The 15840-nt window shown below is 43.6% G+C and overlaps 1 protein-coding gene across 1 annotated transcript in view; it reads right to left on the bottom strand.

Moving 5' to 3' along the window:
- Positions 1-15840, bottom strand: part of botv (exostosin like glycosyltransferase 3) — a 29176-nt gene that overhangs the window by 9493 nt on the left and 3843 nt on the right. Inside the window, exons 4-8 of the mRNA XM_084597114.1 lie at positions 13919-14020; positions 9079-9233; positions 5606-5733; positions 2824-2968; positions 1439-1567 (exon numbers count right to left, since the gene is read on the bottom strand). Coding sequence (XP_084453240.1) covers positions 1439-1567; positions 2824-2968; positions 5606-5733; positions 9079-9233; positions 13919-14020 — 659 coding nt within the window. The remainder of the gene's footprint in view (positions 1-1438; positions 1568-2823; positions 2969-5605; positions 5734-9078; positions 9234-13918; positions 14021-15840) is intronic.

The raw sequence follows: 15840 nt of genomic DNA, 5'->3' as shown, positions 1-15840 counted from the left end.
TCTAGGACCGCCTCCTCAACACAAGGGAACTTGCCCGTTTTGGGTCCGCGGAAAGCCCGCTGTGTCTTGTTCGCAGCCATCAGCTTCTCGCGCTGCTTCTTCCAATAGCGTATCCTGATTTCGTCGACGCCGAAATGCCTGCCAGCAGCACGGTTGCCATGCTCCAGTGCATAGTCAACAGCCTTGAGCTTGAACGTGGCGATGTAGCTGGCATACCACCCCATGGTGAAATGACGTAAACTCCCACAAAACTACAAAGCACGCTGCGACGCTGCCGAATTGCAAAATGGCGAACGCTGCAAAGCACGTTTTAATTAAGGAATCATGAGAACTCGTCGGAATGCATTCGCTGCGGGATGACTGCAGATCAACCAACAGGCGGCTGCCGCTATAACAGTGCGGGACATGAAAACAAAAATGGCGGCGGAAGCAAGTTTGGGGTGCGATCACTACGCAGGGAATTTAAGAAATGGAATTTGACCTCAAAATTCAGGGATGCGATCATTACGCGAGTGTCATTATGTGAGTAAATACGGTAAATTGAAAAGGAGTCTGAGAACCACGTTTTCTATGATTTCGTGTTGTTTTCATTTCACTTGCCTGTGATGTCAATTGTGAGAATGGCAATAGGAGGTAAACAAGCAATGCACTTATCGTTTATGTTCTCCTCACAACCACTGACCTGTAACTGAACTCATATTGGTTCGTGCTATTACATCTCTGTTCTTCCAGCATTCTCTGGCGTGCTTTAAGCCTTTCCAGTATTTACGCACAGTAGCATAAATCAGAGCTTACAGGCCAGCTTGTGCATCGCTTCAAGTACCGAACAATGGTAGCGTGTTTCTTCACTTGTGACATATGTTTTTCGCTCTATTTCGAGTGCTTGTCTTGTGGCAGTGCCCTCAGAAGCCCATGTTAAGGTTGTCATCTACATCCGCATGCCCAGTGTTTTGCCGAGCTCACCTGAATAGCATTGATAATCTAGACTCGTGCCTATGCAGCCCTTCATGCAGTGTACACTGTATATCATTATGTACACAGGGGGCCCCAACAAAGGTTAGGTTGTAGTTATTTTAGCAGGGTCAATCTAAAGTTGGACCAAAAAACAAATAAAAAAATATATGGGCACAGAGAAGGAAAAATGTGCCCGCACAGAATATATATCACGCATTAAAATATTTCACGTTAGCAGCATGTGCTTTAAACACTGTCCTTGAATATTGATGGATGGATGAATTATAATTGCGTCCCCTTTTCACAATGCTCAGCTTTATTTTCCCTATACCATATATCTTAAGCGCTGTTATAAATCCGTCAACTATTTCGTCATTTCAATCACTAAATCTTTATTTCTATGCTTCTAAGCTTACGTCAAATATACCTGACCTATGCTGCCATCTGGTGTGCCTGTTCCCAACTATACATTCAGAGTTCTTACCTTGAGTGGTGGCTTTCGAGTGATATGTGAGACTAGGAAGTTCATAGCAATGTCCTCACAGTTCATGTACTCGTCCACTTTGTCCCTGATGGCTTGGGGCATCACGTACGTGTACACGTACGAGTAGTACTGCGCATGCGTAAAACAACAGACATGGTCTCAGTCTCTAGGATCAGCAAATACTTTCCTTGCTTATGCGAGTGCTTTCACACTATATAACACTGCGCACATTACTTAGGCAAAAGCCTTACTAGGCTATGTTGTGTCCGCAAAATCTGTCATCGAAATGTATCGCCGGATGTGACGTCGGCACTTGCGGCCGGAAATGAGTTGTGAGTCAGGGTATAAAGAACTTGGAATTAATATTGATTTATTAATCATTAGCCATTAATGATTATAATTAATGATACTAAAACAATATTAATATTCAATGATGATGGTAACAATTATTGACACAGGTAAATAAAAATAATAAAATAAAATATAAACAAAATATAGAAGCAAAAATAAAAACGTCGTTGCAACACTTCATGCCTTTATATTCTCCCAATGCAGTTTCTACAGTGACTTCTAGGTTTTTTGTGTTTTATGACGCATAGGAAGTTAAGGCTGTAATGTACCGAATGCAAAACCTGAAAGTATCTGGTATCTGAATGGCATCCTACACTGTATCAAAAAGGAACTTGGAACATTACTTGTTCAGAGAAGGTAAAGTTTTGCCCCATTGCAGACCGTGTGTGTATTTGCCAAGATCAATATGCACCGTTCAGATCAGACGAATATAAACGGCCTAATGATGGTGTCTCCACGGGGAACCCGTGCTATCAGTTTAATCCATTAAGAGTTTTAAACCTACTTCTAGGCTCTGCACAGCTGCTAAAGCTGCTCAAAATGATTATTGACCAATAAGCAAAAAACATATTCAACAGAAATAGCGTACCACCGTGCAGCCATATAGGACACTCATTACACAGTTGTTAAAGGGTCCCTGACCACATTAAACTAGAAAATGTGTTTTAATTTGGTCGTTTGAGGCATTGCCTAGTGAACGCGCGACAGCAAACATTTTTTTCTGAGCACTCAAGAATATTGGAGTTATAGCCAACAAAATCAGTTTACATAGCCACGCTCCTCTCTTTCAGGTGGGTGGCTAGAGCCAATGGTAAGATTGAAGCTGTGAGCAATATAAAATTGACAATATAGTTTTGTTCTGGGAGAAAATCTAAATGGTTTTAATTTAAACCAAGTAATTTTTGGGTGTGAAACTAATGGAACTCAACTGGATCAGACACAGTATCCACTCGATTGAAAGAAGCTGCCAAGTATGGAGAACCTAAATGCTATGGGTATTGTGCAATGCAGCCAATACGGATGTGTTTGCGCACCTTGTGGAAGAAAGCTGCACCCATGAGCACCATAGAGAGCTCGCACGAGTAATTGCTGTTGTAGTACCATGACTTGTGGCCCATGTCCCATGCATGGTAGCGACCCGGGAAGCCCACGATGCGGTCTCGGGCTTCGCGCCACACCCTGAAACCACAAATGGCAGCCCAAGTTGTTTGCCTAGTGACAGCTCGAGAAACTTTTGATTATGATGTGATTAATAGACAGTTGGGGGCTGCTTGTCATATCATTGTGTCTTGTCACATTATTCATTAAGTCAGAATAGAGATTAACACAAAGACAATCACCATGTGATAAAAGTTGATGTGCTTTTACTGCAAATGGCAAATGTTGGGGGAACAATTCTCTCTCCCTCTCTCAAATACACATGTGTATATAGCGAAACGAGTGTGCGATAAGTGCAATATTTCTAAACGTTTCTTTATCGAGTATGTTAGTAGAAAACAGAACACTGATTCTAATATATGAGTACAGTGATTCTAATTATACCTCTGTTCCAGGCTCACCTGAACATGCGATAAAATTAAGCAGCACTTTTAACCTGGCCCATGCTCCCAATGTTTAACAAAATTGTGCACAAGAACATGGTTATACCGACCGTCGCATCACTCCGAGCACGGCGAAAAATAAATCTCTTGGCTTTACTGTTTCCTTATTCAGGCTCAAATTTCACACATAACTGACATTTTGTGGTAACTTTTTTTTTTAATGCTAGATGCTCAGTTCTCTGATGGGTGCAGGCAGTGCTATGAGTACCACTGCTGCAAAGCTTTGCAGTTTTGGTCTGTCGTCACTGCGGACAATGAAGATGACGATTAAAGGATTAAGTCTAAACGAATGAGGCAAGTGCTTAATCTAAACACATGACCTGCATGATTAGAGTGAACAAAAATTAGCACTGAATGCCCACAATGAGTGAAATTTGAGCCCAATCAAGCAAATGGCTGGACCAAGGGAATTTGTCCATGGCATGCTCAGAAAAAGGCAACCATCAGCAACTACAAATGAACAACAAATTGAGCTGCTGAAAGCTTTTGCATGAAGACTACTGAATGAAAAGCAAGCTATCACGATAGGTGACAGCACGAGATCCCATAGCTCCCTGAATGATGATTAGCTGGTACACACTGATCAAACAGTAATCACAGAAAATTTTATCTGTAGAATTCATGCATCGTTTATGCTCCACTGGAAAAATTAGTTTGGTGCATAATGCATGCTATGCGATGACAATGCGTCTGGCCTGGCACAGCTGCCTGCCTTTCTTTTTTTTAATCTGTGTTGTGTGTCGTCCGCCGATCAGTTGCTCATGCCATTCACGCGTGTAGGAAGGTTGATTTTTTTTTGTCGCAGATTATCTTATCGCAAAGTTTGTGCGAGATCTGACGATGACTGCAGTCAGTGAAAGTGCCAAGAAGATAGGAAAGCAGCTTCCGCTGCAAGAAACTAGCGCAGGGAAAAAGCAAAATGCCTCTGCAAACAGCTAGCATTGCCCCATCAACTGTAAGATCATTTTGAAAAGCTGAGACAAGATTTTCAAATTTCAGGGAACACTGAAGAGGAGGTCAGATCAAAATCTGATATGTTTTTTTTTCTTTCTTTCTTTTTTTTTTTTTTTGCACATGGTAAGTCCGTACTTTCGGCACTCGGTGCATTCACGCACCCGATGAGGTGTTGTGCAAAGTGGAAGGTGTATGTGCTGTAGTGGTGTAATGCAGAGTGTGATCATGTGTGCTGCATGTGACAGAAGAAAACAACTAATTTCTTTAAATAAATCAACTTTGAAGTCAGTGCAAAAATTTCCTTTCAGCTTTTGTTTGTCTCCATGACGTACTGCAAAGGCACGTCATTTTCATACCCATGTTTGCCCACTGGCTTATAATCGCATATTTCTCATTATGATATTTCAAAATAATGAACAATTTTCTGTGGTCCCGTGCGATTCGTTATATAAAGATTTGATTCTATATGCCTACATTGTGAGCACACATGTATCACACCCCTCACCTGTAGGCCCCTATGCTGTGCTACTGTGCATCTGCTGAATTGCTGTGCTACATGTGTCAAATGTGGAAATGTGGTGCTGAAGGCTTAATTAGATGATTTGTATATCTCCTTTCAGCCTCAATTTTGTGGAAAACCATATCTGCCGAAATTTCACCACCCTCATGAGTCTCCGCCAATCACGCACACTCATTCTATCCATGCAGATATGAGAAACACTTCTGTCTGGCTCTTCTTAACAATGGGGCTCCATTGTTAAAAAAATGCGCATCTAGGAGAAACACTTCTGTCTGGCTCTTCTTAACAATGGGGCTCCATTGTTAAAAAAAACGCATCTAGGAGTTCTAAGGCTGCCCCGCCGGGGTGGTGCAGTGGTAAGACGCCCGACTACTGTGCCGGAGTACCCGGGTTTGAACCCAACCACGGCGGCTGCGTTTCGATGGAGGCGAAACGAAGTGGCGTCCGTGTGCTGTGCGATGTCAGCGCACGTTAAAGATCCCCAGGTGGTCGAAATTACTCCGTAGCCCTCCACTACGGCTCCCCTTTCTCTCTTTCCACTTTCACTCCCACCTTCCTCCCTTCCCTTACGGCGCGGTTCGGGTGTCCACAGAGCAAGTGTGCCAGTTACTGCGCCTTTCCCTTCCTGTGAACCAATTATTATTATTATTAGGAGTTCTAAGGGGGTAAGACTGCTGGCATAACATGTTGCATTACATGAAGCTGTACTACACGCGTACATATGCACAAGCATGCACATACCTGAATCCAAAGACTATTTCATCGTGGCGCAAATGGGTGTCATCATCGACCGAAAGCACAGCCTCCGTTTCGATCGAGGAAAATGGCAGGAACCGGTTGTTCAGGCTATTCTTTTTTGCACGTACCACCTGGCAGAAAGAGAGATCCTTTTCAGCTGTGCGTCCGCCAACCCAGACAATCTGGAAGTTGGCGCAACTCAGACACCAGCTAAATCACAGCAGCTGCTTCAGCTCCTACTGGCACTTGTGGGCCAGACCACTAATCCCTGGACAACCCGACAATGCAATAAAGATGAGAGCGCCATTTTAAGAGGCCTGCCTTTGCTGGAACTTTCAGTGGCAGGGAAATGCTGCAGAAAATTTACTGCTACTAAATTCGTGAAATCCCATGTTTTAATAAACAATACTATCCTCATTATTATTATTATAATGATAATAGTATTCTCTTTAGCTTTTTTCTTGTGTATAATACGATCTCCCAAACCTGTGACAGCCCCAACCGAGACTAGCATTACATTGCAAATAAATAAATAAAATAAATAACCATTATTATCCTAGCACCTTCATCCTCGCATGGCATCCTCGAGGTGCTGCAGATGAAGTTATGTAATGTTAGGAAGATAGTGAGAGACCGGAAAGTGTGGCGTGATGTGGTCCATAGGGTCACAAAGAGTCGGACACGACTGAACTGAACTGAGCACCTTCAAGTCGCATCTTTTCATGTTCCCCAAATGCATGTCACCTTTCTTGACTGTGCTAACTATTTTTCATTCTGCAGCATGCGCTCCTACAAAGGCATGCCCCTTAAAAAGAGGTTCATAGATCAAAGAGAAACAACTGCTCTGGTTTCAACGTAAATAATTATCATGCACTTCTGGTTCCAACACCATTATATTGGCTAACGAGCTGTGATCAGACCTGCGAACCCCACAGTGCTCAATCTACTATAGGGAATGCCAAAATATACTAAGATTCGGTGAAAAATACCAAAATGTTTTTATTACTAAAAATCCCTTTTGAATTAAGGAAACAGAGCAGTCCAAACTAGAGTTTTAAAAAGTCACGTAAACAAAATTTCAGAAAGATGTATTTGAAAAGAAAGGCTGGGGCAGTACTGAGGAGGTTACCGCTTTTGCCTTCTGCAGGAAGTCCTTGACATGGAGGAGCAAAACCTGGTGCACATCTTCTTGACTTTGCTACACACTATTTTACACTCTGCGTTACTGCATGGGAGAGTCAGAATGCATAACGTAACTTTTGAGAGCTTATCATACTTGAAAGTATGATCAATGCCCTGAAGACTGGCAACAGAGTGCCCTGCTCGTCTATGCACTCCTGAATGGTTAGGTTCTTCTACTCGATCAGTAAAGCCGTGAAGAGACACTCGGCTTGAATAGTGTCTTAGTCCACTTCAGAATTAAAATACCCACTAATCTTCTCGTTGGTGTCAACGATACTCACTTATTCTTCTTTGTACCGAGATAGAGAAGAATTTCCCGACGACCGGCATGCGCAATATTCACATCAAGCGGCAGTAGGTGCAGAAAGCGTACCTTTCGCTTTTGCTATATTTCGTATGAACAAAAAATCCGTTGAATATTTGGGCATGAACACTTGAAAGTACTTCTTGTAGACATCTCACAATCACATCCGCTGCAACTACACAGCCAACCACGTAAGCCTAACTAACAACTTGACAGCCTCGGCTAGCCAAAAAGTCAACGATTGTGACGACGATGTAGTCGATGTGAACGGGCATGATCTGATTGGAGTAGAGGTGCTGAGAAGGAATGTGGCAAACAAATCAGATGTGCCACGGAGTACACAGCCCATCATGAGACGGCGCATGCGGCAAAAAACCAGTTGGGTTCGCGTTTTCGCATGTCTACTCGGTCGAACCCTGCTACCTTTTTTTTAATCAACACAGATATCAAGAAAAATCATAAAATGAGAGTGGGCACTACGATACTCGTAAGAAAGCACTAAAAATCGGGCACTTTATGATAAAACCATAAAACTTGGCAGGTATGCCTGATGCTATGACCACATCTAGGACTCCTAAAAGGCTCAGACTGCTGGCACAATGCGTGATGCTACTCCAGCAGACATCATTAGACGTCACTCTGACAAAGGTAGTTCCAACGGCATCAAAAAAATTATGGAGGACACTTAAGCTCCATCTTGAAGGGTATGATGCGATAGTGTAGGCTACCAGCCCACATACAAAGCCCCACTTTAGCCAAGCTACCAGCTGCAACCTGCCAGCACCATGCTTATGATTTTTCGCTCACAACGCCAACACCGATGGATGGCCGCCGACATCGACCCTCAATGTTCAGCAAACACATCCTTCAATACTGTCACATTAAAAAAAAAAAGAGTGCAAGGAACGCAATGCATGCCAATCCCACAAAGTGGTTATGTGCAACTGCAGTGGTTACTTCAATGAACAACTGTTCATGCGCTGTTGCCATTCCATGCAATTCCGTAATATGCGTTCCAGACATAAGGCAACCCCCCAACTGCCCCTCCACCTCACCAAAAAAATGACTCCAAGGATTCCAAACTGATATTGCTGTGAAGGCTGCATTGAGAAAATTTCATCCCTCGCAGGCCAGAAGCCAGAGTAATAAAAAAGAAAAAGTAATAACAAAAGCAACTATAAAATTAGAGACCAATACGTAATGGTATTGCAAATAAAAGTAATTCGAAAGAGCTTGTTCCGAGAGCCCAATCTCTCATTCTTCGTAAAAACTAAAAGTGAAGCCTTCTGCCTAACCACCACTTCAGGATGACTAGGAGAAAGCTACTGAAAGGGCACAATGGTTAATACCCAGGTCACTTACACTGAAAAGAAAAAAAAAAGAATGTAGATTTAGAGATGATAGAGAGGCCAAGCTGTCCAGCGCCTCACTCCTGAAGGCAGCCGACGTTCTTATAAGCTGACGCTTCTCTTCGTTTTCCAAACACAATGCACATCATCTAGTGACGAGGTCTTTTAGTCGATTTCAGTTGATTTGGACATAGGGATTCCTGACGTTACGTTTGGCAGGAGCTGCCAACTCGAACATCTCTTTTCACATGAGAGGATGACATTAGAATCAGCTTGCTCTCGCATTCACGTTACCTCTAGGTAAGGAAGACACATTCATATGGCTTGGTTAAAGCGAGCTTGATATGTCATGCAGTAGCCTACGCTATCAAGTGATCAAGTCATCCCCTAAAGGCAGAGCTGAAGAGTTCCCATACAATTTTTGATGCGTAGTTTCCCATGAATTGGCATTGCGGCAAGTATGCAGTTCAGAGTAATAAAGATATAATAATGCAATTGCAATGACGATGGCGGCAGTCGAATGGAAATCAAAGACGATACAATCACATGTGGCAATATAAAACAGCCACTTCTGGCAACCGAATAGGCTGCAACCATTTGTATTTCCCACAAAAAAAGAGGACAAATACGACCGCACTCACCTCAATGGGGACACCAATGTCAGGCCAGCGCAGGTCAGGAGATGGCGGCTTCAGGCTGTTCCACACAACTATGACCTTGTTGAGGTGAGGAAGGCTGTGCAACCTCTGAAGAGAATCGATGAGCACTGCTTCCCTCTCGTAGGTCAGCATCACCACTGCAAACAGGAATAGGGGGGGGCAAAGGTCAGCACGAGCCAGGTACCATGAGAAGAGAGCGTGTTGCACCTCTGCTTGTGTAGTTGGGTTGATGTTAGACAATCTCAACAAATGGTTAAAGGGACCCTGAAACGACATCTATCGTAATAGTCTAATGCAACAAATCTATAGAGTATTCGAGTGAAATTTAAAAGCTCTTTGTGGGCCCTATAATATACCTACAAATGATTTTTAAAACATACTCCTGGCGATACCTCAATGCCCGTTCGTGACAGCCCCCCTCCTGTTGACGTCAACTGGGCTTTCTGGATGCGCCCCTCTTATGTGACATGCTCAAGTGATGCGGGTGTCAGTGCGCATTGGGGCGCAGTCATGACATATTTTCTTCACTTTTGTTTATTATGATAGTGCTAACAGACCAGTTTCGCAGAAAATCTGGCATTGTGAGTGAAAAATATTGCACATAATTTTGGCATAATTTTGGCTGGCAGGTAGCATGGCTGGGTAATGATTGCTGCGTGGCGTCTTGAGACTACATGACATGACACAGCAGAGACTGCCACCTTTGGCTTCTCATTTCAGATGGAAGGGTGGGATGGGAAATAAACCTTTCAGGACCCCTTGGGCAAATGAGTAAGGCACGCTAGTACTAGACCATGCAAGCATGTCTGCACGGTTTGGTTAGAGCAGGTTAGAGCGCGGCTTGGTTAGAGCCAAACCATGCATAGGTATACATGGTTTGGCTCGGGGGGTTCGATGTCACCAGAGCTATATATTCCCTTTGGGAGAGTTTGGCGGAGAAGTGGAGCCAACAACCACCCAAATTTAGCGGCGGTGCTGTCCGCCATTTTGTGCCGAGGCACCCAAAGCTCACCTTGGCGACCTAGCTAGCGCTGCGTCTCTGGCTAGCTTTTATCGGAGAAAATAACCACAAATAATGTGTGCATTTGAACATGTTCACAGAAAGGCAGATTTAGAGAAGCAGAATCTTACGTGTCAAAGGCAGGCCTGCATTTGCGAGTGGAAATGCACTGTGCGCAGCGGTTCGCAATAGAACTGCCGTTGTGCGCTGCACCTCGCTGTGTACCACATTCGCGCACTTCCAGTTTACATTTGCCACGTAAATCAAATAAAATCGTCTTTCAGGCACTGAGATACATACCTTTGACATTTTGTTATGTTGGACATTTATACAGTTAAACTTGGATATATCAAACCCGGATAATTCGAATTTTCGTTATATCGAACTTATGAAATATGCCCTTGAAAATCCCATGTAAAAGTATAGGAAAGCTGTGTCGTATATCGAACTCAATTTCACCGGTCGTTCAATATATCGAACTCCGCACCACGCACTGCAACGTGCGCCTTCCCCAGAGACGATCACATCACTGTCGGCCCTTTACCGCGTGAGGCTCAAGCCACGCGCGGAATTGATTGATTGAAAACTTTATTGAGTGCATGGGAATCCTCGGAGTTGTGGGTGGTCCGCCTATTCCAGCAACCCAGTGGCCTACGCCGCAGCATGGGCCCTGCGAACCAGTCCTCGTTGTTGGTCGGGATCCTCGCTGTGCAGAATGGCCTCCCACTGCTCCAAATTGGGATTAGGAAGTTTATCGATAGAGGGATTTAATTGGCATGCCCACACCATGTGAAAAGCCGTAGCTATTTCTCCACAGTGTGGGCACCCTGGTGTGTAAAGTGAGGGGCACCATTGGCGGAGTTTAGATGGTGTAACGAGAGTGTCTGTTTGTAGCCGCCAGAGGGTGTGTTCTTCCACCTTGTCTAGAGTTTTGTGAGATGTGGGGTATGTCTGTCTGGCCTGCCTGTAGGCCTGCAGGAGTTCAGCAAAGGTGATTGTGGGCTGCGTGATATTCCCTTTTTCCTCGTCTGCTAAGGGGGAATCCCGGTGTAAGAGAGCTCGGGCGTGCCTGTGGGCGGTGTCATTCCCACCCGTATGTTCCGTGTGTCCCGGAAACCATATGATTGAGGCCTTATTAGTAGGGTGTTTTGCTAATAATGTCAAACATAATTGATAGATTAGTCTGCTGGTAATATTTCTGCACGAATTTTGGGAGTCTGTGAGTACAATAGCGTTTGGGTTGGTAGCTAGCGCTAGTGCAATGGTTGCCTCTGCGTGAGTGGGGTTGGACGCGCGGGCTGACGCGCAGTTGATTAATTTGCCCTTGGGATTCGTTATTGTGATGTTTATCTGACCTTGGATTCGACTGGCTGCATCCACGTAGAGTGTGCCCGGGTGGCCATCCCATTTCTTGCGAAGGCTTTCGGCTCTGGCGTTTCTTCGCTCCGCGTTAAATGTTGGATGAATGTTTTTGGGTATTTGATGGACATAGATTTCTTGAGGGTGGAGATAGAGGAGGTTTCGTCCTTTGGTCCACTGTGTAGGGTACTTCAAGGTGTATCTTGTTCAGAAGGGTTTGGCCTGTTCGAGTGATGGCCAAGTGGTTGAGCTGTGACAGTCTTTGCGCCTCCCAGATTTCTTGGAGTGTGTTGTGGATGCCGAGAGACATGAGGCGCGATGTTGATGTGGTCTTCGGCAGACCCAGTACCATTTTATAGGCCGCCCATATTAGCGACTCCAGCTTTGCGATTTCTGACGAGGTGAGGTGGAGGTAGGCCTTTCCGTACATTATTCGTGAGACAACAAAAGCTTGTACAAAGTGAATTGCGTCCCTTTATTTTATGCCGTGGTGCTTGTTGCAAATGCATAAATCTGAGCATCCTGGTTATCTGCTGCATTGTTGTTGCGAATTTATTGACGGTCGTGGTGTTTTGGCGGGCTTGTGGTATGTACTGGCCAAGGATTTTAATTTCGGATGGCTTGGAGATTTCGTGTCGATCGATGCTGATTGAGATGTTTTGGGCTAGAGGTTGTCTCAGGTTCTTGAGTATGAGCAGTTCCGACTTTTCTGGGGGGCATTTTAGACCTAGAGTTCTTGCGTACTGGTGGACCACGTCGGCTGCAGCCTGGAGACGTTCCACCTCTGCGTCGTTCCCAGTGCGGCGCCAGATCGTAATGTCACCTGAAACTTGTGATCGGATGAACAAGATAATTCACTCCACACCGGGCACCAATGAGAAAATACTAAATCAGTTGCAGGACCGGTACTTAAGCGTAAGCCCACACATACCCCATGTCGAGTATACTGGCCTACCCAACGAGGCGCCTTGATGCCCCAGTCACGGAGGCAGAGGTCAGGGTCAAACTCGCTGCCATGAAAAAAAACACCGCTGCAGGGCCAGACAAGGTGACGGCCCAGATTCTATACAATCACCTCGGCGACCAGATTACATCATTACTCCAATATTTAAACGAGAAGCACTCGGATACAGGACAACTGCCATCATCCTGGAAAATGGCTGACATACATTTCATGTCTGCAATTTCTGCCGTGGTGACGCAAATGTCTATTTTGAGCTGTTGTGGCAGCTCGAGCGACGCAGTTCCCAACAAGTTTGAAATTTTTTGCGCTATCTCATTCACTCTATCGCTTGCGCGTAAACCGGCCTTAACGCTTTTTTCTTTTTCAAATTCTCGAGGGCAAAAGTGGAGGGTGGGTTCATTATGTGAGTGAGTTGATTCAATACCACCTAGTCTAGGTGGTATTGGTTGATTACGTGACAAATACGGTATCATTTTTAATGACCGCAAGTGGCATCTCAAGGCGATTTCTGTATATCAAATTACCGATATATCCAATTATTTTGCGATCCCCCTCGAGCTTGATATATCCGGGTTTGACTGTATAACTGTTGGCGTTAAAGGTTTTGACGAAACTTTTTATACAGTCACTTAACTGCATGTCTTCTCATTTTTCGTGTGTCCCATTTGAGAACGCTGCCAAGTACGACATTAAATTTTTTTAGGCCTTTTTAATGCTTTCACTGCTCGCCAGTGAGAAAGTGAAGTAGTTTTGCGCACAGACCAAAATATAACGAGTTGTACTTCAGCACACGCCAGCATCTGAATTTTTACAGGTGTGCAGTGATTGAACATTTATCACTCGATTTTCCTTCGTAAACAAACCTGATGAGTATGCTCTTGAATGGGCTACTTGAACTTGCTGCAGGCTCAGTAAGGGAACTAGCAAATGAGGTCATCGTGAAAAAAATGTACAAAGCACAGCATGAACAAAAAATGCAAATCAGTGAAACTGTCTTATCTATAATTTCAGTGCTGGTAAAGAATGATAATTGGTGGCTTGTCTCACTGAGAGCGGCTTGATTCAATCGTGTATGGTCTGAGTAAAAATATTTAGCAATTTGAAACTGTAAAAAGTATTGTGCTACATATTGTGGTCTATCGCCTGGCTATTTTTGTTGCAATCATGGCTTATGCATAAATGAGATTTACATGTTTATTTGCTTATTCATTTATGTAATAAACCTAAAGGGACTTTTAATAGACGGCCAAATGCAGAGGGCCAATTGCAAGATATAAAAGGGGCTGTTTGATGGCTGCCTAAAAAAAATGAAGTAACAAAATGGCACACACAATTTTGAGTTAAAAGCTGTGTACAAAAATAAAGAAAGGTAAAGTATGACTAGAATCAAGTGGATTTCGAGTGGTTCCCCATAAGCTTTCAGGCCAATTCCAATTAGACTTTTTTTAAAGAAGGTTTGGTTCTACCTTCTTTAGTAGGGCAATCAAGAGATAGCTTGCCTGTAAATTGTTCCCTGGGAACATTTCCACCGAGGACTTCACCAAACTCTTTTCCAGAACCACCGGCCCCTTGTGCAATTGGCCTGAAACCAAAACTGGAACCTGTAAGGCAGAAATACACAGAAAACTTAAGAGGAAAAGGTGCAAACATTAATCACAGCACATAATATACGTGGAAACTACCCAAGTGTGAAAGTTAAAGCTTTATGTCATGCGAGCTGGGTTGCTTTTAAATGTCATAAATAAAACAATCTTACAACAAAGTGACCACAGCTACAAAAGTTCCTGATGCACCTGTGACATCTTGGGTGAATGTCATTAAAACACCAGCAAGTTACCTTCCTGGCATAAGGTAAGTCAAGGGGAGAGCAGTTAATGTCACAGTCAAAACAGTGATGCCAGACTACACTCATAGCTTTGTAATAAGTGTCCTGGGACTTTTGTAACATTGCCCGCAATATTAAATACACATGTACTGGTGGCGAAAATCCAAACGTGATGTCAGCATTTACAGTGTTTGCTTGAATTAATTAAAGGAAAACACTGCCATATGTAAATGTGGCCAAGACTCTGGTTATATATGCCCGCAGATCTAAGCTCATTGCTGCGCTGTCTCATTATACTTAACAATGCTTAGCAGTTAATTTCCCATGAGCTGAGCAAGCCTGGGAGTGCCATGTTTTTAAACACAAACACCAATATGCAATCTCTGCATGCTCAATCAAAAGACAAAGAATAATAAATTACACGGATAACGTCGGCATGAAAAAATACACAATGCACACACACAAAAAAAAAATCGCAACAACAGCAGCAAGTACACTTAGTAAAATCTGCAGAAATTATTTGTCGCCCAAAAGTGACAGTTCTCATTTTAGGACTGCTAACAAAAGTGTGTCCTGACACATGCATTTCTTTGTACCAATATCTTGCGAGCTTTCATTCTTTTCCTCGCAGTTTTGTCCCTGTTTTTTGTGATTACAGCTGCTTCATAATACAGTGGCACACACTGTTTCTCTTCTTTCTTTGCCCAATCACAATCCTGACATATATTATGGTGAGGCTGCCCAAAGATAACAAAAAATAATATGCCCATGCCACTAAGTATGACGGGTTTTACAAACCTGCCAGTGAATCCCAAGGAGAAGTCTAAGGTTTGACAAAATTGTCTGGTCGGGTAGCAAGGTCATTATTATATGAAAAAAGGAATACGCTGACCAAAAGTATGGGTAAAAAAAAATGTAGACATTTCGGCTTGCATACGTTTCAATAATCGTCCGAGGCATCTTGCATACGCAGGCGGCAGACTATTGAAACATTCTTCAGCAGCGCTCTTTGAGCGAAGTTTTCAGTAAACATGGTTTCCGTATGGAAGCCGAAACGTCTACATTTTTGACCCATACCTTTGGTCGACATATTCCTTTTTTGGTACTAATAATGAATTCCAAGGTGTCCACAAACTGCTTTTGAAAGTTCATAGTAGTGTTGTTTTAGTCCTTTTATACAGCATTCAGCCTGCCCTACGTACAGTCCATTGTGAAAAGGAATCAGATTAACCGCCTTATCGCAAAGGACAGAGCGTTGCCGATGCTTCATTGCATACTTGGCCAGCTTTTCCCTTAACTTCATTTATAGCTTGGCGCAAGCTAGCCAGACAACAAAGCGCAGGAAACATCACTTCAAAGCTACTTTTTTCCCCAACTTTCTCAGTGAGTGCAAAATTCTATGCAAATAGGGAATCAGAGCCAAACATTTGCTCTTCCCGTCTGATTCCATGCCATCACGTTTTGCTAAACTTGACATGCCTGTCTTTAGGGCCAACTCGGCCACCAATGTGTGAAGTTGCAGAGAAAAACCAGCAGAAAGTGGCATTTTTACCTGTGATTCCCTACCTGCACGAAATTTCGCACTCCCTGAAAAAA

Source organism: Amblyomma maculatum, chromosome 1, assembly GCF_055883805.1.
Source record: "Amblyomma maculatum isolate TAMU_Amacu chromosome 1, ASM5588380v1, whole genome shotgun sequence".
Taxonomy (NCBI): Eukaryota; Metazoa; Arthropoda; class Arachnida; order Ixodida; family Ixodidae; genus Amblyomma; species Amblyomma maculatum.
The sequence above is the reverse complement of the archived record's forward strand: the minus strand, read 5'-3'. Positions and strand labels throughout refer to the sequence as shown.